The following is a 21,748-nucleotide window of genomic DNA, read 5'->3' as shown; positions in this document are numbered from 1 at the left end:
GGCAGAGGGCAGACCAGAGAGGCTACAGCACCATTCACTCTCTGCCCCCGCAACTCCCCACTCACCTGAGTTGCGACCAGCACTAGGGTGTGAGTCCTTCCCTACGGTGAGCAGTGCTGGGGAGCTCACTTTGCCGGGCCCTCCGAACATCTCCACAGCTCGCACTGCAAGCCTGTTTCCCACTGGGTGGTGTGTTCCTCAGGCGCTGGCCGGGGCTCCTCTGTGGGCAGAAGCTGGAGACGTCTCTTCCCGTTCCTCTCTTCCCAGTGGCCAGCAGAAGCCCTTCTCCGAATGCAATCAGCCGTCTGTTTTCTTCCTTACGGTCTGTGCTCCTGTGGCGTGTCCATGAAGCTCTCACACACACATTTTCCTCCTTTAAGCTGAGAGCTGCGGTTCTAACGTTTGCATCCTTAACGTCAGCATCTGCGCATACCAGGCGCTCAACAAGCATTTGTGCAGTGAGTGCGTGAGTGAGTGAAGATTCTTTAAAGAAAAGTCTTCTGGACTCCATGACCCTCTTCCCTCTGTCTCTTCCCAGCCTGGCTCCACGAGGCGACTGCATTCCTGCCCCGCTGGCCCTCAGCCTTTCCCAGGAAGCCCTCTGTGGCCTGGCCACTTACCTGCTGGGGCCACATCCCCCTGCCCGCCCTTCCTTTCGTCTCTTGTCAGATCGGTGAGATTGTCCACACCTCCTTCACTTTCACCGTGTCTTTTTCAAGAGACAAGATTGGTTAAAGCAATGTATCTTCTTTAAACAAGCAAAACTAAAGTGAAAAGTGAAAGAAAACCATGGCCCCAGACTCCTTCATTCATAAGCAAGCCTTGTTAACACGGTCCAGGTATCAACACAAAGGCAGAGCAATCTATAGTCTAATTGAATTAACAGTGTTAACTGTGAAAATTATTTTCCGTGTAAATGAAGAAAAGAGGAAGAAAGGAAAAGGAGGGAGAGGGAAGGAGGAGGGAGAAAGTAGAGAGAAGGAGGGAGGGAGAGAGGAGGAAGGGGGAGCCAAGTGAAGCTGCTGCTAAGTCGCTTCAGTCGTGTCCGACTGTGCGACCCCATAGACGGCAGCCCACCAGGCTCCCCCGTCCCTGGGATTCTCCAGGCAAGAACACTGGAGCGGGTTGCCATTTCCTTCTCCAATGCATGAAAGTGAAAAGTGAAAGTGAAGTCGCTCAGTTGTGTCCGACTCTTGGCAACCCCATGGACTGCAGCCCACCAGGCTCCTCTGTCCATGGGATTATCCAGGCAAGAGTACTGGAGTGGGGTGCCATTGCCTTCTCCAAAAGTGAGGCAATGAGATGCGAAGATTTACTTGCTGAACTTGGGATAAAAGTCTCGTCAACACCTGGGATACGTGCATGTTTCCAAATAATCCCTCTAGGATTAAGAGAGAGAGTATGTGAAATGAGGGCACTGGGCTGGTTTCTGTTTCGCCAGCTCTGGTACCTGAGCAGGGTCTGTCCCTGCACCTGGCCCACTCCTCGTGCGCCCGCCATCGTCTCCTGACTCTGCTGGCCTGGCCCACTCCTCGCGCGCCCGCCATCGTCTCCTGACTCTGCCCGCCTGGCCCACTCCTCACGTACCCACCACCATCTCTGCCAGCCTGGCCCACTCCTTGCGTGCCCGCCATCGTCTCCTGACTCTGCCGGCCTGGCCCACTCCTCGTGTACCCACCACCATCTCTGCCAGCCTGGCCCACTCCTCGCGTGCCCACCACCATCTCTGCCAGCCTGGCCCACTCCTCGCGCACCTGCCATCATCTCCTGACTCTGCCAGCCTGGCCCACTCCGCGCGTGCCCGCCATTGTCTCCTGACTGAAAGCTTTCTACAGTTTGCCGCACTTCCTTGTTTACATTTCAATGGGCTCAAAACTCACACCTTCCCCTCAACCCATGCTTCTGACCGAAAGTCTCCCCACTCTAAGCTCTGTGCTTGGTTTGCCTTTCCAGTGTGTGTGTTCCGTTGCCAGTCGTGTCCAGCTCTTCGTGACCCCCAGGAAACGTAGCTCACCAGGCTCCTCTGTCCATGGGACAAGAATACTGGAGGGCATTGTTATTTCCTCCACCAGGGGATCTTTCCGACCCCGGGATCGAGCCTGCATCTCCTGTGTCTCCTGCAGTGCAGGCAGGTTCTTTACTGCTAAGCCACCAGGGAAGCTGTCGTTCCAGTGCCTGGACCTAACCACAAGGAGCGGACCTGTTTTGTATCGTTTCTCACGAGGACCCACACATCCTGAATTTCATCAGTCCTGGGACACCTGCCATCTTCTTTGCACCCCACCCTGCTCACGCCTCTTGGGTCCCCGCCCCAGCCCCAGCCATCCCGAGGTTTCCTCCCCGTCTTTGGGTGGAGCCTTGTTCTCTCCATCCCTTTGGTTGCTCTGCGCGGCACATCAAATAATTTACTAGAAAGGGTGTGTAACAGAAGGGAACTTCCTGAGAACCGGCCTGCCCAAGATGCCTCTGGTCTGCTTTTTATACAAGCTTGGCTAGCCGGGGACTTCTAGGTTGGAGATGACTGTCCCTCAGAGCTTGGAAGCCACAGCTCCATTTTAACCTAGCACCCTCCATTGCTGGTGACATCCAGGATCTGTTTAATCCTCGGGGCTCTATGCGAGCATGAGTTGGGAATGACCTGGGTAGCAGATAGGAAAACCGAATCGGTGGGAGCCCAAGCAAACAGACATTCATTTGTTTTATTCTATTTTACTTATTTATCTGTTTATTTTTACTCACTTTCTCTTTTGGCTGCACCGCATGGCCTGTAGAAGCTCAGTTCCCTGACCAGGGATTGGACCCATGCCCGCTACAGGAGACGCACAGGGCCCTACCCTCCCAAGTTCATTTGTTTTAAATCCTGTACGTGCAACAGAAGTAGGAGAGGCAGAGCAGGTTTAGAGTGAGATTTGCAGGGTCGCCGGGGCCCTAAGCCTTTTCTATTTTTGTCCCATCACCTGTATGTCCTTCCATCCTTGTCCTTGCTCAAACACAGGCTGTGATGGCAGACTTGCAGCGGTCACACTGGGATCATGAATGAAAAGATCATGTGAGGCTTTTTCATTCATGATCCCAGTGTGACCGCCGCAAGTCTGCCATCACAGCCTGTGTTTGAGCAAGGACAAGGATGGAAAGACATACAGGTGATGAGAAAAATGGGCATTCTCTTAAGCAAGCTTTTCCCTTTTATTAGAGAAAGAACCCTCTCCACAGGAACTTGTCACCACATCTCCTTGGCCAAGACAGCTGACCTCCCTGGCTGAAAGATAGTCAACAAGAAGTTGACCTTCCCTCGCTAGATTTCTTGAGCTTTATCTTTCATTTTTTATTTTAAAAGATTTTTTATTCCACTAGCCAAGTTTTCATTTCCAGTAGTTCAGTTTCATTTTCAGTGTTCCTTTTCCGATAGATTCTATTCTTGTTTTATGTAATTCCTTCACAAATCTTTCTAATGCTACTGATGAGTTAATTTAAAACTCCTTTCCGTGCCCAGTTATTTCTGTTTCTTCGGATGACATTTTTTAGGAATATGTCTCTAGAGTCCCCAGAGTGACTCTCTGAACACTTTCACTTCTGTTTAAAAGTTCTGGAGTCCAGAAAGCAAGGAAGTCTGCAGAGATGGATAGGACAGAAGACAGTGTGATGGGGGGGAGGGGGGCGGGAAGGTTCTGGCCAAATCTGGAAAAGTGTGAATACTAGAAGAGGAGCAATGTCACTGCACTGTGATGTTTGGGATTAAAAAAAAAAAAATCTGTATGTTCTTGACAATGGGAAGGCAAACAAGTTGAGAGAAATTTTCTTCACAGAACAGTGACATGTAATAAATGTAGCAGGAATAATAGAATTTGTAGACTGCCTTTTCACAGGCACTAGAGCAATCACTACCCAGAGCAGAGTACCCACGCGTCCCAGGACCACTGATGGACTGGGTCGCTCACCTGTCACAGGGAGACCGCATGGCTATACAGGCGGAGAAAGAGCAGTTACTGCTTCATGCAGGGACACCCTCAGTGTCCCCATAGGGGCGAACAGCTACATCCTTGACTGGCCCTGGCTTCCCCGGTGACTCAAAGGATCTGCCTGCTAGTGCAGGAGACGGGTTCAATCCCTGATCCGAGAAGATCCCACATGCCTCGGAGCAACTCAGCTCGTGTGCCACAACTGTTGGGCCTGTGCTCCAGAGTCCAGGGACAGAACTACTGAGCCCGCGTGCCTGGAGCCCTTGCCCCACAACAAGAGAAGCCCCTGCAATGAGAAGCCGGCACGCTGCAGATAGAGAGTAGCCCGTGCTCGACGCAACTAGAGAAAAGCCCGAGCAGCAACCAGGACCCAGCACCGCCCAAATAAACAAACCAAACACAGCCACGCAACGATGCTGTCCCACTGATGTTGAACGGTCAGTGTGAAGACAGGAGGGAGACACATGGGTAAGTGTCCGTGTTACGGGTAGATACACCGGAGAGTTACAGGGGCCAACTGTCGGGATGTCACCAACATATTCTCAGAAGGTAAAAATAGATGCTTCATGTTTCTTGAGAGTATACAAAGAAAAACGTGACTGAATTAGCAGTTGCTGAACCAGTGCAGGACACGTGGGAGTGTGGCTGCAGGCACACTCCCAGACATTCCTGTGACCCCTGGCCCTGGCTTTAAACCGCAGCTCCTGATGACTTACTCTGTAACAGTAGATGACGGCTGCACTTTGTAGGAGGGTCGCAAATTCTCTTTCCAAGCTGGGGAGAATCCACGCTGAGACCTTGCCGGCTGGTCCCAGCCCGCCCCGCCCTCAGGCCCTGGGCGCACTCCAGGCCTTGGCCCCAGGCAGGCTGTGAGGCTGCCCCACCTGCCCAGTGTGCCGCTCCTGTCTTCTCACCCCCCACGGCAGCAGGGCCTGCTGCTGCCCACTCCAGAATCATCAACCCCAGCTGCCCTCGTGTTCTCCCTCCTCTGCCCTCCCCACCCCTCCTCCCCTCCGCTGCCCCCCACCCTCTCCTCCCCTACCCTTTCCCCAACCCCCTCCTCCTCTGCCTTCCTCCCTCTCCTCCCTCCCCCTGCTTCCCACCCATCTCCTCTCCCTTCTCCCCTCCCCTCCCTCCCCCTCTGTCCCTCCCCTTCTCTCCCTGCTCTGGGAGGTGGGCCTCTGGCTGCCCAGCTAATAACCACAGCAGGAGCCTCCCGGCTCTGCTCCCCAGCTCCAGCCGTTTCCATGGACGAGGGCCCACACAAACACAGGATACTGCAGCTCCCCACTGCCAGCCCAGGACCCCCCACAGCACAGGGTTGGTGGCAGATGAGGTCATTGCCACAGGGGCCCTGCAGGCTTGTTGGGGGGACTATTTGTTTGGCCTTGTTCCTGTGGCAACCTGCTAGGCCTCCTTCACTCCCTCAACCGAGGTGCTTGTGGGTGTGAGGGATGAAGCCGCCCCTGAGCCCCCAGCTCCACCTCCAAGGGAAACCGGCTCAAGACCCAGGCAGAGGCAAGACCACGCAGCATCAGGACGCTTGTCCCCAGACCGAGGTCCCCCTTTGCCTGGGAACTCAGGTGAACACAGGTCAAATGGGCCCCAGGCGTGCAGCCCACTGCCCAGAGCAGGGGCTCTGGCTCTGTCCAGCATCTGTCCTGCCTCGGGATCAGGCCCCTGACCTCAGTGCTGACAGGGGGCTGAGAGGGTCCTGTCCCAAGAGAAGAGGCCTGGGGCAGTGATCAAGGAGGGGCTCAGAGGGCAAGGTTGCTTCTAGAAAAGACCCAGTGGCCTGGCACTGGGGAGGAAACCATGGGCAGCCCAGGTGGGGAGGGAGGAGGCGAGGAGGCCAGTCACCGGTTAAGGTGGCTCTAAGAGGAGGCGCGTGGAGACAGGAGACTGGGGGAGGCGCTGAGAAGCAGGAGTCAAAGCGAGGCCGTGTGTCAAAAGGGCACCAGCACCCTGATCCCCCATCCATCCGTCCAGTGGTCTCTGCAGCAGCCACGAGCCTCCACAGCTGGGGGCAGGCCCAGGAGGGGCAGGGAAGGCTCAGGCCAGGCAGGAAGGGGGACTGCGTGCTTACTGGGCTGGGGTCCAGACCCACCCCCCCTCACCCACCCACAGGCTCCCACCCTGCAGCACTTCAGTGCTCTGGGCCTTCAGCCCTCCTGGGGGCCTCCTTCTCACTGCTCGCTGAGCACCTGCTCTGTGCGGCCCAGCCCGACCCTGACAGGGCAGTGAGCATGATTCCCTGCAGTCCCTGTGGTCCTGGGGCCTCCAGGGTCTCACAGCAAGATGCAGCAGGGCCCCACCATTGCCTGTCTGGGCTCTCCGGCCACGGTAAACCGGCCTCACTTTCTCCACCCTTTCCCTCCCACTCCGCTTCCTCTCCCTCCTCCCCTTTCTTCCTCCCCCTTCCTCCTCCTTCTCCCCTCCTCCCCCTGCCCCTTCCAGCTCCTTCCTCCTCCCCTCCCCCTTCATCTGCCTCTCCCCCCTCAAGCTGTCTCTGAAGTCATCCTGGAAGGCAGGTGGGACCCAGCTGAATACCTTCCCAATGTGCAGGCCCGTCTGAGACGTTACCTAACCGCACCTTCTTACCTAATCCCCCAGCCATCTCCTGCCTCCTGCACTTGCCCCAAACCCAGCAGGCCAACCTGGGCTCGAGCCCAGACTTGCCTCTGGCCACCTGTGGTCCTGGGCTGCCTCCCCAGGATGTGGTCTGACAGGACAGGCCTTCCCCTGCCTCCGTTGAAAGAGGCCAGAGACGGGGCGGGAGAGGCTGTGGTCACCGGGCAGAGCCGGTGGCAGGAGAGGAGGGATAACTCTGTCCTCACAGTGTGCACAGGCATGCATATCGTGCACCAGCGTGCACACTTTTGCATGGGCATGCACACACGTGAGGGCAGGTACACACACACGTGCATGCATGTGTACAGACCCGTGGACCCAGCGCCCCCACGTTCCACATGTTTGCATACATGCACACACACAGACACATGCAAGATTAGCCACAGAGCTTATCCACAGCACATGGAACCTAGGATCGAGGGGAGACCTGGGTGTCCAGACAAGGACACTCTGCAGGGGCCTGTGTGAGGCAGGAGGAGATTGCCGTGGCAGGAGGCTGTGCGTAGGGACAGCCTATCCTATCCTGACTGGCCCTGCTCCCCTCTGGAGCCCTCCCTTGCTTGCAGCCTGCAGTATGTACCTGGGTTGGTTTCGGCTACAGTTTCAGCCACCCTTCACCATGGAAGAATGGCCCCATTCAGGCTGTCTGCTCTCTAACCCAGGCAGCTTGCAACCCTCTCCCACCCAGGGCACCGGGGCCTGAGTCCCTGGCCTGCCACTTCATTGCAGTGCCAGGGGAGGAGGTCTCAGTTTTCACCATGTGCAAAGAGGACATGGGCCCCATGTCCCATGGGCCCCCTGCCCCTGTGGGTCCCACACATGGCGAGGTGTCCTTGAGCCCCCTCTGCCCTGCTGCCACCCACCCCCGTCTCTCACCTGCGGATCCCGGTGCCTGGCCAGGGGGCCCCTTAGAGCTGCCAGGTCACCTGCAGCCTGGCACAGGGTTTGGCACCAGGAGGAACCATTCAGTCTCTAGGGCCGTGCTCAGGAGGCCAGAGAGTGGGTGCTGTAGCCCTCCTTCCTGAGCACAGTGTTAGGCGGATGATTCCACATTCCTCAGGTGGCAGCTCCTCTCCTGGGTGTCCAGAGAGACTTGGACAAGACCCCGGATGGCAGGAAGGTGACCTCCCAGGAGAGGGGCCACCAGGGGTCCGGCAGGCACATCTCAGGGGTGGGAAGACAGAGGCCAGTGGGGAGGGTAGAAGGGCTAGGGACTGGAGACAAACGCAGTGGGAGGGGGTTGTGTTGGACCCAGAGGACCCCAGACTCAGAGCAGATGGACAGACAGATGGACAGGTTATTTCAGTGCTGTTACTCAGTGCTAGGCTGAAGCACAAGGAAACTGCTTCTGGAAGAGGTTGCAGGCTTCGGGAGCGGGGGGCGGAGGGAAACCTGGGTGTTCGGCAGGTTCCCTGAGAGGAAGCAGAGGCGCCTTCCAGCTGGCCAAGGGCCCCACACATTGGAGGGGGTCACACCTGGGGTAGAGAGACGGCAGCCAAGGCGGGAGCCGAATGCAGGCGCGGCAAGGTGCGCCGCGCTGCCGGCAGCCTCGGGGCCTTGGCTCACTGCCCCCTGGAGGGCACAAGCCTTGAGGTGATGAGGGAAGAACTACCCAAGAAAGAGAACGCCCTTCCTAACGAGGCAAGAGGAGGAGGTGTGCTCTGTCCTGCCCGCCACAGCGCCTGGCCCCACCCTTGCTCCATTCCAACACCCTCCTTTTCCTCCTAGGAAATTCAGGATATGATTTTGTTTGGGAAAGGGTCTTTGCAGATATACTTAGTTACCCATGTGTGTGTGTGCTAAGTCGCTTCAGTCATAACCAACTCTTTGCAATCCCATGGATTGTAGCCCACCAGGACCCTCTGTCCATGGGGATTCTCCAGGCAAGAATACTGGAGTGGGTTGCCATGCCCTCTTCCAGGGCATCTTCCAGACACAGGGATCAAACCTGAGTCTCCCTCCTGCACTGGCAGGCAAGTTCTTCCCCATGAGCACCAGCTGGGAAGCCCCTTTGATTTCAAGATCAGAGCATCCTGGACTGTCTAGACATGCCCTATGTCCCATGACAGGTGTCCTCATATGAGACAAAGACATGAAGATGGCCACAGGAAGATGGAAGCAGACAGGAACGACGTAGCCACAAGTCCAGGAATGCCGGGAGCACCAGCCGCTGGAAGAGGCAGGAAGGATCACACATCTTGATCTCAGACTTCTGGCCTCCAGAGCTGGGAGAGAACAGATCCCTACTGCTGTAAGCCCTCACCTCGCCTGTGGCCATTTGTCATGACGGCCCCTTGACTAATACAGGGAGCAAAGCGCCCCAGCTGTCCCCACACTCCTTCTCCAGGGCAAAGAGTGGGAGAGTCCCTCTCTGTGTGGCACTTTGTTAGTGAGAGCGCTGTTTGAGGGAGTGCAGGGACAGAGGCTGAGCCAGACGGGGCTGGGCACCTGGTCCTCCAGGACCAGCCTAGGAAGGGATCTGTGGGGCCGCTCAGTGACCGGGGACCTGGGATGCGCTCTCTGCACGTGAGGGCGCCTGCCTTTCTGGATGCGAACCGGGAGCTGCCACCCCCTCCCACCTTTGGGCAGGGCTGGGCTGGACTTGGTCTGTGAGAGACCCCTCTACTCCATAAACCCTCTCACCTCCCTGGGCCCTGCTCCTCCTCCAGGCCCGCCTCCCCAGAACCCCTGCAACCCCTCTGAGGGCAGCCACGGAGATGAGGTTATAATTTAAAAATACATTTATTTAGTGTTTCCATTTGTTTCTGTTCTGTTACACAAGGCCATTAAATAAATACATTCTCCAAGTCACTCGGGTACACACCTACTCACTATACAGATGAGGTAGAGAAATCGATAGGCCCACACAAGACTTCTCTCGTGTGTGAATGCCCCTCTCCTCCCGCCCGCCTCCACCTGGCCTGGTCAAGCTCAGAGCTGCGTCTGTGCACGCTGAGCAGAGAGCAGGTGGCCGGGACCCGCCTGGCCCCTCAGCATGGCTCTGCCCCTGCGGCCCCGGGGCTGGGGGGTCTGGACCCCGCCACAGACGTGTTTTCTTTGAGAGATTCTCTGCTGTACAGACAAAAAGCATGTTAATAAGAGGCTCCATCTGCAGGAGTGCTTCCTCGCTTAGCAAGACATTCTGATATATATTTATGTATAAACAAACCAGCCAGCAGACGTTTTCAATCTGCTTTGTTTAAAAAAATACTTTTCTTAATATTTATGACATAGAGCTAAATGTGGTATTTGACTTAAAAAAAAAAAAAATCCTTCCTCTGACTTGCTGCCCTTCCAACCCAGTAGTGACCGAGCTACAGTCTTGTCATAGAAACATGGCCAGCTCTGCCTGCTCCAGGCCCCAGCAGGTGGGGATGCTTGGGGACAACCGGGGCACGCCCCCGCCTCTCCCCGCCCTCCAGCCAAGCGTGGAGGAGACCAAGCGGCAGCCCCACGCCACCCACTGCCAGAGCCCACCCTGGCTCCCTCCCAGGGAGCATGCCTTGGCTGCGCCACTCTGAGCATGCAGTTCTTCACGGGGGTGTCCTCTGAACCACAGGAGAATAAACTCTGCTATTTACACTATGGAACAGGGACAAAGAGACCCACATCCACATAAATAGGTTTTCTTTTACAAACACAGTCTCCAGGCTTCCTGAAGCCCCCTGGACTCCGAGGAATCCCTTCACTCAGTAGTTCCCGCGTCCACACTGCCTGCCCCAGCTCTGCACCTGCCCAAACCCCAGTGCACACCCTCCGAGCATAGTCACAGAGCTGAGCAGGATGGGCCCAGGGCTGGAGGCCCTACCAACATGGGCAGGAGAGCTCCACACCTAGGCAACGGCACCCGAGCCAACCACTGACCACACCAACAGTGTGCACACGTACGCACACCACCACACACATGCACACACAAGCACATATACCCCACGTGCACAGACATATGCACATGGTCACACACACACGTGCACCCATGTACATACATGCACACCCATGCAGATCTGCGCTCATTCTCATGCATGGATACACACATGGAAACGTGTGTGCGCACACACAAGCATGCACCTGCACTTACACACACCACATACTCACAGGTGGACACTCATGCATTCACACAGCATGCCCATGTACACACACCACACGCTCACGCATGCATGCACACATGTGTGCACACACCCTCAACCAAATCAGGGCAGTGATGGCCATACTTTTCCCTTCTCTGCAAAATCGACAGCACGACCAAGGAGAACACTTTCCACTTGCCAAATCCTATCTTCAAACTCTCTCCACCCGTGTCTGCCCCCACCCTGCCTCCCCTACAGTGACAGAGAACAAGCTGTGCCTTCCTCATGAAATGAACCGCTAAGAGGCAGGCCCTGCCCCTCTGCCCAGGCCCAACTCTAGGGGAGAAGAGGCTGCCCTCTGCCACCCCCAGTCCCAGAATCTGCATTGAGCCGCCAGTGTGGATCCATGTGCCCTCGGGGTGCAGAGGAGGGCCCGTCCACCTCCCTGGTCAGCCTCGCTGTGGGTAGCCAACCTGGACCATGAGACCTGGCTTCAGAAACCCTGAGGGTGGTGGCCAGACACAGCTTGCTTTACTCCTTTAAAAACAACAACAGCAATGTCTCTCTTGATTTAGTGGTTTCAAACGACAAAGCAGATCAGGCAAACAGGTCAGGAGGGGGTTCGGAAGGGAGGGAGGAAGGGGCTCCTCCAGACCAGGCTCTATTGAGACAGGGAAGAGCCACAGCCTGGGAGGCTGCAGGGACGGAGAAAATAATATTATATATTAGTTAAATAAAAATAACTTAAAAGTCACTGATACTACTCCAAAGAGAAGTACTCGATGTCAGAGGGGCCAGCAGTCTACCCCCACAAGCGGGCGGCCAGGCATCTGCTCTCGCTCCTAGTGGTTTGACTCTAAGCCAGTGCTGGTGCAGGTCAGCCCACACAGAGCCCGTGTGGTCACGAAGGTGTGCCCACTGCTCCCCAGAAGGCACCCAGCGCACGACAGGCGGCTGGTGACTTGGGGGGACGGAACTTGGAAAGCATCCGTGCAAAGCTCTCAGGTCACGGGGAGGGACAAGCAGGGAGGACGCAGAGGTCGGACTGGGCCTCGAAAGGAGGAGACAAAGGGCTGGAGACGGCCCGCTCAGCCCGCCCCAGGCCTCTGCCCCCGCCTTCTCACCAAGCGTGCTGGGGGCGCCCAGGCCAGGGACCCAGCCCCTGCAGCGCTACAGCCCTCATGCAGCACGCTGCCTGCACCCCCGCAGCAGCCCGGCCAGGCGCGGGGGCTCAGCCCTTGCAGGTGTAGACCTCCTCCCGCTGGGTGCACTGCCTGCACTCCACGTAGCAGCACCAGCGCACCTGGCACTGGCAGGGCCGGGTCACCACCCGACTCTGCGTGTTGTGGCCGCGCCCGCAGCAGATGCTCTCGCAGTTCTTCTCACGGTGGCACCTGCGGCCGGCGGTGCCTGGGGAGAAGCGGCCAGCCACACAGAAGCTGGGGGAGTCGTCCAGGTGCACCAGCTCCGGCGTGCGGGGTAGGGGATCGCCGCCACCTGCCCCAGCGGCCCGGCCCCGCGGGGGCGAGATGGCGCCGGCCTCGCCGGTGGCCTCGTTGGTGGTGCTGCCCACCTTGAGGGCTGTTTCATATTTGTGCTTCAGGCGCTTGCCCACCTCGTGGAAAGGCGCCAGCTGCCGCCAGCACGTCCGCACGGTGCAGGAGCCGGACACGCCGTGGCACTTACACGTGGTCTCCACCCCGGCCTTGATCACCTGGCGAGAGAGAGGGCGGTGGGCACGAGGGCCACCCTGAGCAGACTGGAGGCCAGCCCCCAAGACAACTCTCAGAGGGGCTGGCACTGCCAGGCCTCATGGCCAAACGGCTCCCCACTGTTTATCACCCAGCCCTCCTGGCTCCCACACACAGCCATGGATCACCCAGGACAGAAATTCCACGGCCAGCATCACCACTTCAGAGAGGCCACCACAGCACCCTGAATCTGCCTCCCGCAGCACCAGGGCACCCCCTTCCCATCTCCACATCCTAGGATGTCCCCTGCCAGGGCAGGGCACACCTCCCCACGAGCCCTACTGTCAGTGGCCCCCAGGACCACACAGTCTGTTCTCAGCAGTCTGTACCTCGAAGATTTAAGGACAAGCAAGTCAGCGTGCCTAGTGGACAGAACTGGTCACCAGAGTGTACGTTCTGAGTTGACCGTGTCTCTGCCTGGGCACAGGGACCAGATGCTACTGCACGTGCAGGAACCAGCTGCCACCCTGCCAAGGGCGACTTGGAAAGAGGGAGGAAGCCTCCAGCGAGGAGCAGGCGGGAGAGGGCTGCGCCCACCCCCACACACAGGCAGGGGCGGGCATGGCCCAGCACCAACCTTCTGCTCTGCATCTGGGAGGCTGCTGAAGGCTCAGGCTGGCCCTTCCCCTCGCAGGACTTGGGTCCCACGTGCAAAGCCATGGCGTCAGGCCAGCTGTCCCACAGGGCCTCCTGCCTGACTTCCCACACTGTGGTCCCAGGAGGGACGTGGGGAAGAGGAATGGCAAGGAAAGGGGAGGTTCCTCTCCCAGAGGGCCCCAAGCCAGGCCCAAGCTCCCACACAGCCCCCAGGGAGAGCCAACTCAAGGGGGATTAAGAAACATAGCTGCCCTCCAGCCAGGCAACAGAAGAGTCACATTTAATGATACTTTGCTGAGAAACCCGGACAAATTTAATTAAAATGTGGCTTACCCAGGACCAGTGGAGCTAATGGAGCACTTTCATATTCTGACTTTTCATTAATAGCTTACAAAAGGGCGAGTGCAGAGAAAAAGAAAGGACCTCCCCTGGGGGATTTAATCAGCCTGCACCCCTCCCCGGAGGGTGGAAGGACAGGCAGAGCTCCTGTGGCAAAGGGGGAAATTGATTCTTTAATAAGCCCATACCTCAGAACCCTGGCTTCTCAATAAAGAGGGGCTCAGAATGGGGCTGGTATTAATTACCTCATCACCCCCTCCAGCCCCCCAGGCTGGGACTCCAAATCCCAAGGGCTGCCCCACAAGCACGCTGATCCCACTCCCGCCCCTGACGGCCCCACAGCTCAGGCCGAGCCGTGGGAGGCATTCGATTGTCCAGGCTGTGCAGGGGCTAAGAGGGTGGGGTGCTCTGTGCACAGTGGAGGTGGTGGGGCCCGATGCCTCCTCCAGGGTGTGGAGCTGAGGGGCTGCCGGGGGGCGGGTTGGGGTAGAGAGGGGCTGCCTGCAGCAAGAGAGCTGCAGCAGTCCTTTCCAGCTCGAGTCTTCTGTCTCAAGCTTCCTCAGAACAGAGTCCTGGCTACAGACAGGGCCCCTGAGGCAGAAGCAGCCCCCCCAGCTTGGGCCAGCCACACCCCGAGCATTCCCCCAGAGCCCCGGAACCACACGCTGACCCACCTGCCATTCACCTAGGTCCCTGGTGACAGGACCACCCACCCCTCAGCCCCAACAGGTAGGGTCTAGTCCATTCTCCACCTGGCTATATGGTGCCCAGTAGACGAGACCCTCCTTGCAGCCTTGACCACCCAGGACACCCCTCCCTGCTCCCCAGCCAGCAGCAAGTAGGACTTCTGGCTCTACCCAACCATGCAAGACCATGGGGCACCCCTCCACAGAGCTCCCCATGACAACTAGTACCCTGCCCATTGGGTAAGTAATGAGCCTGATAAACAGAAGGGCTGAAGGCCTGGCTGTCCCCAGTGGCTGGGACAGACACGCCACGGCAGCCACCTTCCCCTCCTCTCGGACCCCCAGCCCTCTCCCGGACCGGTGCCCCTCCCCTCAGCCCCTGCCCCCGCCCCTTAAACACACATGCACCCTGCCCACCCCCTGCACTTCCCCACTCTGTGCCCCAGCCCATGCTAACTGCACCCACACCATCCGATGCCCTGTCCCGTGCCCCTCGACCCTGCACCCTTTCCCGCCCCCGGGCCCCGCCCGGCTTGCCTTCACACCCACGAGGTTGTTGTGGAAGTCCACGCGGGCTCGCAGATCCTTGCTAGACCGCCGGCCCAGGAACTCCTTGACGAACTTGCTGCTGTACTTGAGGTTGTCTCCGCAGCCGCCCCACTGCCAGGCCTCCCGGTTCTCCAAGTCAGGCGCCTCATCGCAAGTGCAGCGTTCCATGCGGCCTGCGCTGCAAGCCTTGGCCAGCGCGTGCGTCAGGCCAGCGGAGGAGATGGCGTAAAGGAAGGCTGTCTCCTTGAAGCCTGGGGGTGAGGGCAGGGGTGGGTCAGTGGGCCAGAGGGGCCCCCATCTCACTCGGGTGCAGCCAAACCACGGTCTCCCAACACACACATTCCACATAGAGCAGGGTCTGTGGGAAGGATCCTCCATGGCGTGGTCCACAGGGAACCTGGGCAGACGTGCTCCTGGGGTTAGGAGGTGCCCTCTCATGCCCCAGACACAGGACTGCTCAGGGGCAGAGAACCCAGAGCGAAGTGCAGCCACAGCAGTGCCCAGCACTCAGAGACCCCATCCCGCTGGGTCTCGAACCTACTAGACTGGCCAGGGGCCTCGATAAGCCTTGCCATGCCCTGCGCCTCAGGTCCCTGGTTTTTAAACAAAGCTGTTGAGAGATTCAGATGAGAGTTCCCCCTTGGCACCCTCATCTGGAAGGAAACACGAAAGAGGAACTCTATGCTAAGAACAGACCCCAGGCACCCACGTGGCTGCTGACCCCTCCCCAGCAACTCTTGTCAGAAAGTAACACCCCAGCTGGCACCAGTCTCCCGCCCAGGTCTGATGGCAGGGGAAGAGACAGAGGGCTAGAAATTCACACCTGGGAGGGCTGCCCAACACGGGGCACTGGCCAGAGGCACAGACACCCAAGGCAGGGAGGGGCCACGGAAGTCACAGGCTGCGTGAGACGGACATCTACTAGGGCACCAGCTAGACCCCTGCCCTGCGTGCAGGCACTGGGCCTCAGCCCCCGCCATGTGGCAAGAGCCGTCAGAGCTGCCCTGAGCCCTGTCACACCTGTCCAGACGCACCTTGTGCCACCAGCAACTGTTCCATGCAGGTGTGAGGGGGACCAGGCATGGGGGAGAGGGCAGGAGGAGGGTGGGGGAGCTGCGGGTTCAAGTCCCACCCACCGCCCAGCCACCTGGAACTCCGCTGATGTGGGCTGGAGGTCCCGCCTCCTGGCTCCCACCCAGGGTCCCGGCACACTCACCTCGCTTGAGGAGGCTAGCCCGGTAGCGGCCCTCCAGGGTGCAGTTCCAGCGCTCAAAGCGGAACTGGTACTGGCACTCGAGGGCACTCATGCTGACCGCCTCCACCAGCGTCTCGGCCACACCGGGGTCCCGGCGGCACATGCGCCGCTGCTTGCGCTCCAGCTTCAGCCGGTCACAGGCCTTGTAGTGGGCCTGGGCAACCGCTTCCGGCTCCAGGGTCAGCGGGAGGATGGTCAGGGGCTCACTGCCCGTCAGCCTGGGCACACAGAGGCCAAAATGAGCCCTGCTCCAGAGGTAGGAAGTCGGCACTGGGTGAGCTGCTGCAGACGCTGGGGCAGCAGCAGAACGTGATGGCTGGGAAGCACGGTGGGAGCAGGACAGGAGCCCCAGTGGGCCCCCCTAGAGGGCAAGAAGGGCAGCAAGCCCAGGGACAGGCAGTCCACAGAGAACCAGCAGGGCAGGGGGCACGAGCCCGGGGGACCCCAGCCCACCAGGCAGCGTCTCTGCATCCGCTTGCCCCTGTATCTCTCATGCCCTGCCCTGCCAATGACTTAGGGACCCCTGCCTAGCCACCTGTGTGCGCTGGTTCTCTCAGGCTGCCCCAGGAGCAGACCCCAGGTAGCCACGTGGCTGCTGACCCCTCCCCAGCAACTCTTGTCAGAAAGTAACACCCGCCTCCCGCCCAGGTCTGATGGCAGGGGAAGGGACAGAGGGCTAGAAACTCACACACACACCTGGGAGGGCTGCCCAGCACGGGGCACTAGTCAGAGGCACAGACAGCCAAGGCAGGGAGGGGCCACGGAAGTCACAGGCCGCGTGAGACGGACATCTACCACAGCCTCCGTCACCCACTCCCATGTCCGCTTCATAGCTTGCTCCAGGCCTCCAGCCTCTGCCACCTCCAGCCTCTGCCACCTCCAGCCAGGGGTGCCGCCCCTGGCCCTGCAGACCCTTGAGGAGGCCCTCCTCCCTCTCTGTCCCCCTGAAGGCTGTGCAGGTGGCCCCCATGGTTTCAGCCGAGTCTCTTGGAACATGTGCACCAGAAGGGGCTCCCAGCCCAGGACCCGAGCGGTGCTCGGGAGGCCCCCAGCCCAGGACCCTCGCAGCGCTCAGGAGGCTCCCAGCCCAGGACCCTAGCAGCGCTCAGGAGGTAGCTGCTGGTTTGGGACACCTCCATCCCCCTTCCTGGCTGAGCCAAGGCTGGAGCCGGTCTCTGCTGTCTGACCTTCCTGCCCTAACTCCTTACCACCAGCTCTATCCAGGGACTGACTGGCCCTGGCCTTCTGCCTGCTCTGTGCACAGAAGCACAGGCCTCAGTGTCCCCAGACAGACAACTGTACATCTGAGATCCAGATACGTTCAAGCCAGCCCCACCCAGACCTTCAGCCCTTGGGAGGGAAAAGTGCCCACCTGGATGGGGATGGGGCTCAGCGCCCCCTACTAGGGCATCATAGAAACAAGTCCACCCCCCATCTCTCACGCCAGCCAAACCCAGGAAACAGGGCTGGCAGGAGTCCACAGATACTGAAGCCCCACACCTTGCCCCATCCCCACTGCTGCTGTCCTTCCAAAACTCCTCAGGGAAACACTGGCCCTGGGCTGACAAAGAGAGCTGCAGCTTTCTGCAGGGGCCAGGGTGTGGGCGGGGCCTCCAGCTGCAGGGGCAGGACGGTGGGCGGGGCCTCCAGCTGCAGGGGCAGGGCGGTGGGCGGGGCCTCCAAGACCCCACCCTCGAGCAGACACCAGCACTCAGGCCGCATGGGGTAGTTGCACACACACCTCAGCAGGCCCTGCACTGTCTCATGGAGAGGGGCATCGCTGCATGTACCCTTAGGGTAAGGGTGGGGTCTGTGCAAAGCAGAACTGGCCCTGCTCAGAGACCCCTGGACCCCAGGCCCTGAAGGAGTCGCCCGTCTCGCCTCGCTCATCAGCTCCCTGAGAACAGGACAGTAGGGTGCTGAGGCCCAGGCAGCAGCTGGGCAAGGAAGCCAGCAGAGGGCCAGAGCAGACGGGTCAGGTCGAGGGGTGCGTGGCAGGAAGGACAGCTACCCCCACCTCTGCACACGTAGGGGCCACATGAGCGAGGCCGCGGTGGGTACCCTGAGACGACCCACCCCAGGCCTTGGCACTGCTCCCCACAGGGCTGAGAACTGCTGCACCAGTGAGCAGAGGTGGCACCTGCTCCCAACCCTGCGACTCAGGGGGTGGGTGGGCAGCAGCCCTGCCAGCTCGAGTCTGTGCTGAAGAGCCTGCTCCCCTCTCCGTAAGCAACACTCGGAATCAGGAGGCTCCTGGGTATGCGGTGGGAGGCCCGCGTGGGTGCTGGCTAGGAGAGAAGCTCCAAAGGCCCCTGAGATGCAGACAGACCCTCTGCGGGCCACTCAGCAGCAGTGGGAAGCAGAAGCATTGAGGCCGTCAGGGAGAAGACACACGAGCCTGGAGCTGGGACAATGCATCGGAGGGATAGCGGCACATGCCAGGCCCTGGTCACCTGCACCCCTCACCGAGTGTTAGGACATCGTGCCTAAAAAGACGGGGGTATGGCAGAAGCTGACATCAGGGGACGGCTTTGTGGACTCCCGGGCCCCTGCCTGAGGACAGCTGTCACGCCAGGGCAGGGAGCAGGCAGGGGCCGGAGGACCCGGGGCTGGAAGCCGGGAAAGCCCCACTCCTCACACAAAGACAGCTCACACGGTGGAGACTTGTCCCCAGACAGGAATGCTAACAGCTGTGCCCAGAACTGCGTGCCACGCAGCTAAAGCACTGTAGCCTCCCACCAGCACATCCCCCAGGCTGGATTCTCCCAGATTAACCGAGCTCCCACCAGTGCCAAAGCGTTCGGCATCCAAGAGGACCCCTACTGCCAAAGCCATCCTGGGGGAACCTAGGGCAGAGTTGGGAAGGGTAGCTGTGGGTGTGGATGAGGAGAGGGAGACCCTCTCCAGTTCTCCAGGAGGCAGTGGGAGCGCCTGTGTCCAAATTCTGCACATAGGGACGGAACTCAGGGCCTCCCACCCACTCGGTGCTAGCCTGGGTTCACACTGCCCATGGGGAGCTGACTCGCCAGCCTGCATAGCTACAGGCAGCTCCACTCCCATCTAACCTCAGCATGCCCATCAGGGGATCAGAGGCAGCTCCGTAAACACAGCCACAGGCAAGCTGACCCTTTCCTGAGGCCAGGTGGTGTCTACATCTGTTCTGGGCAGAAGGATGTCCAAGTCCAGGAATGTCCATCTGACAGTGATGCAGCCACATGGCTGAGGCCGGAGGCCCAGGGGCCACCGCCCAGTTCCCATGGTAGGCACGAGGCTAGAGGCCAAGGGGGCAACACTGCTTCATCCCCCGGCCCCCTCATCCCAAGGCGGCCTGTCCCCACCTCCTCGATGAGGGCTCCAGGGCCCCTAACAATCAGGGTGGACATGGTGTGGCCAGCCTGTGAGCTTACAGCCTGGAGCACAGCAACAGAGGACAAGCCCTCACGCAGGTGCCGGACGAGGGGTGCGGGGACAATGCGTGAGGTACAGGCAATAGGGCGGCCATCAGGGGAGCTGGGCTCAGCGGACAAGGCACCAGGGACAAGCGGCAGGCCGAGCGCGACAGAAACCCCACCACAAAGAGGACCCCGCAGAAGTGCTGGAGCAAAGATGAGAGGCTCATAAAGCATTCTTAGAATCAGGAAGGCCTTTATCAGAGCGACTCAGAATCCAAAATGCCTTGAAAATTTAATACATTTGACGAAATATACAAGAATCTCTGCACAGAAAAAAGCAGCATCGAGTCCAAAGACCAAGAGACAGAGGTCAGGGGAAATGCTGCATTCAGATCCCAGGCCAAGGGCCAAATGTCTTCGCTTGCACGCGGGTATGTGCATGTGTGCGTGTACATATGTGGACACGGCTGTATCTTTCCCTCTAGATCAATACCTAAGGAATTAACTGTCAATACAGGATATGGACATACAGTTCAAGGGAAGGAAATACAGTTAGCTATTTAAAACATTTGCATTTCACTCGAAAAAACACAAAATAAAACTATATTTTAGTTTTAGGGCAAGGAACGACCTATAGTCTCACCAGCCCCCAGCTCTCTGATGGGTCAGTGACTTAATCAGAGGAAGCTATGCTGACAGCTACCTTGATAGATGATTTTTAACATAATGGGCTAATTGGAGACTTCTTAGTTTTCACAATGTTAGTGGTCACAAAATTCATTGGTGTAAGATGTATTATTCATAAAAACTGCCCCAAAAGTAATTTTAAATGACCCACAGGTGCTCAGTAGCTCCGTCATGTCTGACTCTGCGACCCTATGGACTATAGCCCGCCAGGCCCCTCTTTCCATGGGATTCTCTAGGCAAGGATACTGGAGTGCATTGCCATTTCCTCCTCCAGGGGATCATCCCAACTCAGGGACAGAACCCATGTCTCTTACAACTCCTGACCCACATCTAAGGTAAGAGAAACCCAAGGAAGACGGTAGGTATTGCAAGAGGGCATCAGAGGACAGACACACTGCAACCATAATCACAGAAAACTAGTTAATCTAATCACATGGACCACAGCCTTGTCTAACTCAATGAAACTAAGCCATGCCGTGTGGGGCCACCCAAGACAGGTGGGCCATGGTGGAGAGGTCTGGCAGAATGTGCGCCACTGGAGAAGGGAATGGCAAACCACTTCAGTGTTCTTGCCTTGAGAATCCCATGAACAGTATGAAAAGGCAAAAGGATAGGATACTGAAAGAGGAACTCCCCAGGTCGGTAGGTGCCCAATATGCTACTGGAGATCAGTGGAGAAATAACTCCAGAAAGAATGAAGGGATGGAGCCAAAGCAAAAATGATACCCAGTTGTGGATGTGACTGGTGATAGAAGCAAGGACCAATGCTGTAAAGAGCAATATTGCATAGGAACCTGGAATGTTACATCCATGAATCAAGGCAAATTGGAAGTGGTCAAAGAGGAGATGCCAAGAGTGAACGTTGACATTCTAGGAATCAGCGAACTAAAATGGACTGGCTGCTGCTGCTGCTGCTGCTTCAGTCGTGTCCAACTCTGTGCGACCCCAGAGACGGCAGCCCACCAGGCTCCCCTGTCCCTGGGATTCTCCAGGCAAGAACACTGGATTGGGTTGCCATTTCCTTCCCCAATGCATGAAAGTGAAAAGTGAAAGTGAAGTCGCTCAGTCGTGTCCAACTCAGCGACCCCACAGACTGCAGGCTCCTCCGTCCATGGGATTTTCCAAGCAAGAGTACTGGAGTGGGGTGCCATTGCCTTCTCCAAAATGGACTGGAATGGGTGAATTTAACTCAGATGACCATTATATCTACTACTGTGGGCAGAAATCCCTTAGAAGAAATGGAGTAGCCATCATGGTCAACAAAAGAGTCCAAAATGCAGTATTTGGATGCAATCTCAAAAATGACAGAATGATCTCTGTTCGTTTCCAAGGCAAACCATTCAATATCATAGTAATCCAGCCTATGCCCCAACCAGTAATGCTGAAGAAGCTGAAGTTGAACAGTTCTATGAAGACCTACAAGACCTTTTAGAACTAATACTCAAAAAAGATGTCCTTTTCATTATAGGAGACTGGAATGCAAAAGTAGGAAGTCAAGATACACCTGGAGTAACAGGCCTTGGAATGCGGAATGAAGCAGGGCATAGGCTAATAGAGTTTTGCCAAGAGAAAGCATTGGTCATAGCAAACATCCTCTTCCAACAACACAAGAGAAGACTCTACACATGGACATCACCAGATGGTCAACACCAAAATCAGACTGATTATATTCTTTGCAGCCAAAAATGGAGAAGCTCTATACAGTTAGCAAGAACAAGACCGGGAGCTGACTGTGGCTCAGATCATGAACTCCTTATTGCCAAATTCAGACTTAAATTGAAGAAAGTAGGGAAATCTGCTAGACCATTCAGGTATGACCTAAATAAAATCCATTATGA

General features: G+C 57.8%; 1 protein-coding gene across 2 annotated transcripts in view; it reads right to left on the bottom strand.

The window, feature by feature from the left end:
• Positions 1 to 9,506: 9,506 nt before the first annotated feature.
• The window catches only part of WNT9A (Wnt family member 9A), a 29,981-nt gene continuing 17,739 nt past the window's right edge, over positions 9,507 to 21,748 (bottom strand). The window contains exons 1-4 of one of the 2 annotated variants that reach the window (XM_052643674.1): positions 15,793 to 15,935; positions 14,565 to 14,827; positions 11,958 to 12,368; positions 9,507 to 11,349 (exon numbers count right to left, since the gene is read on the bottom strand). In XM_052643674.1, coding sequence (XP_052499634.1) covers positions 11,194 to 11,349; positions 11,958 to 12,368; positions 14,565 to 14,827; positions 15,793 to 15,934 — 972 coding nt within the window. In that variant the 5' untranslated portion in view covers position 15,935 and the 3' untranslated portion in view covers positions 9,507 to 11,193. Of the gene's footprint in view, positions 11,350 to 11,885; positions 12,369 to 14,564; positions 14,828 to 15,792; positions 16,050 to 21,748 lie in introns of those variants that run through there. The other variant, XM_052643673.1, reaches the window with a different exon arrangement.

This window comes from Budorcas taxicolor, chromosome 7, assembly GCF_023091745.1.
Source record: "Budorcas taxicolor isolate Tak-1 chromosome 7, Takin1.1, whole genome shotgun sequence".
NCBI lineage: Eukaryota > Metazoa > Chordata > Mammalia > Artiodactyla > Bovidae > Budorcas > Budorcas taxicolor.
Note: the sequence above shows the minus strand (reverse complement) of the source record. Positions and strands in the feature narration are given on the sequence as shown.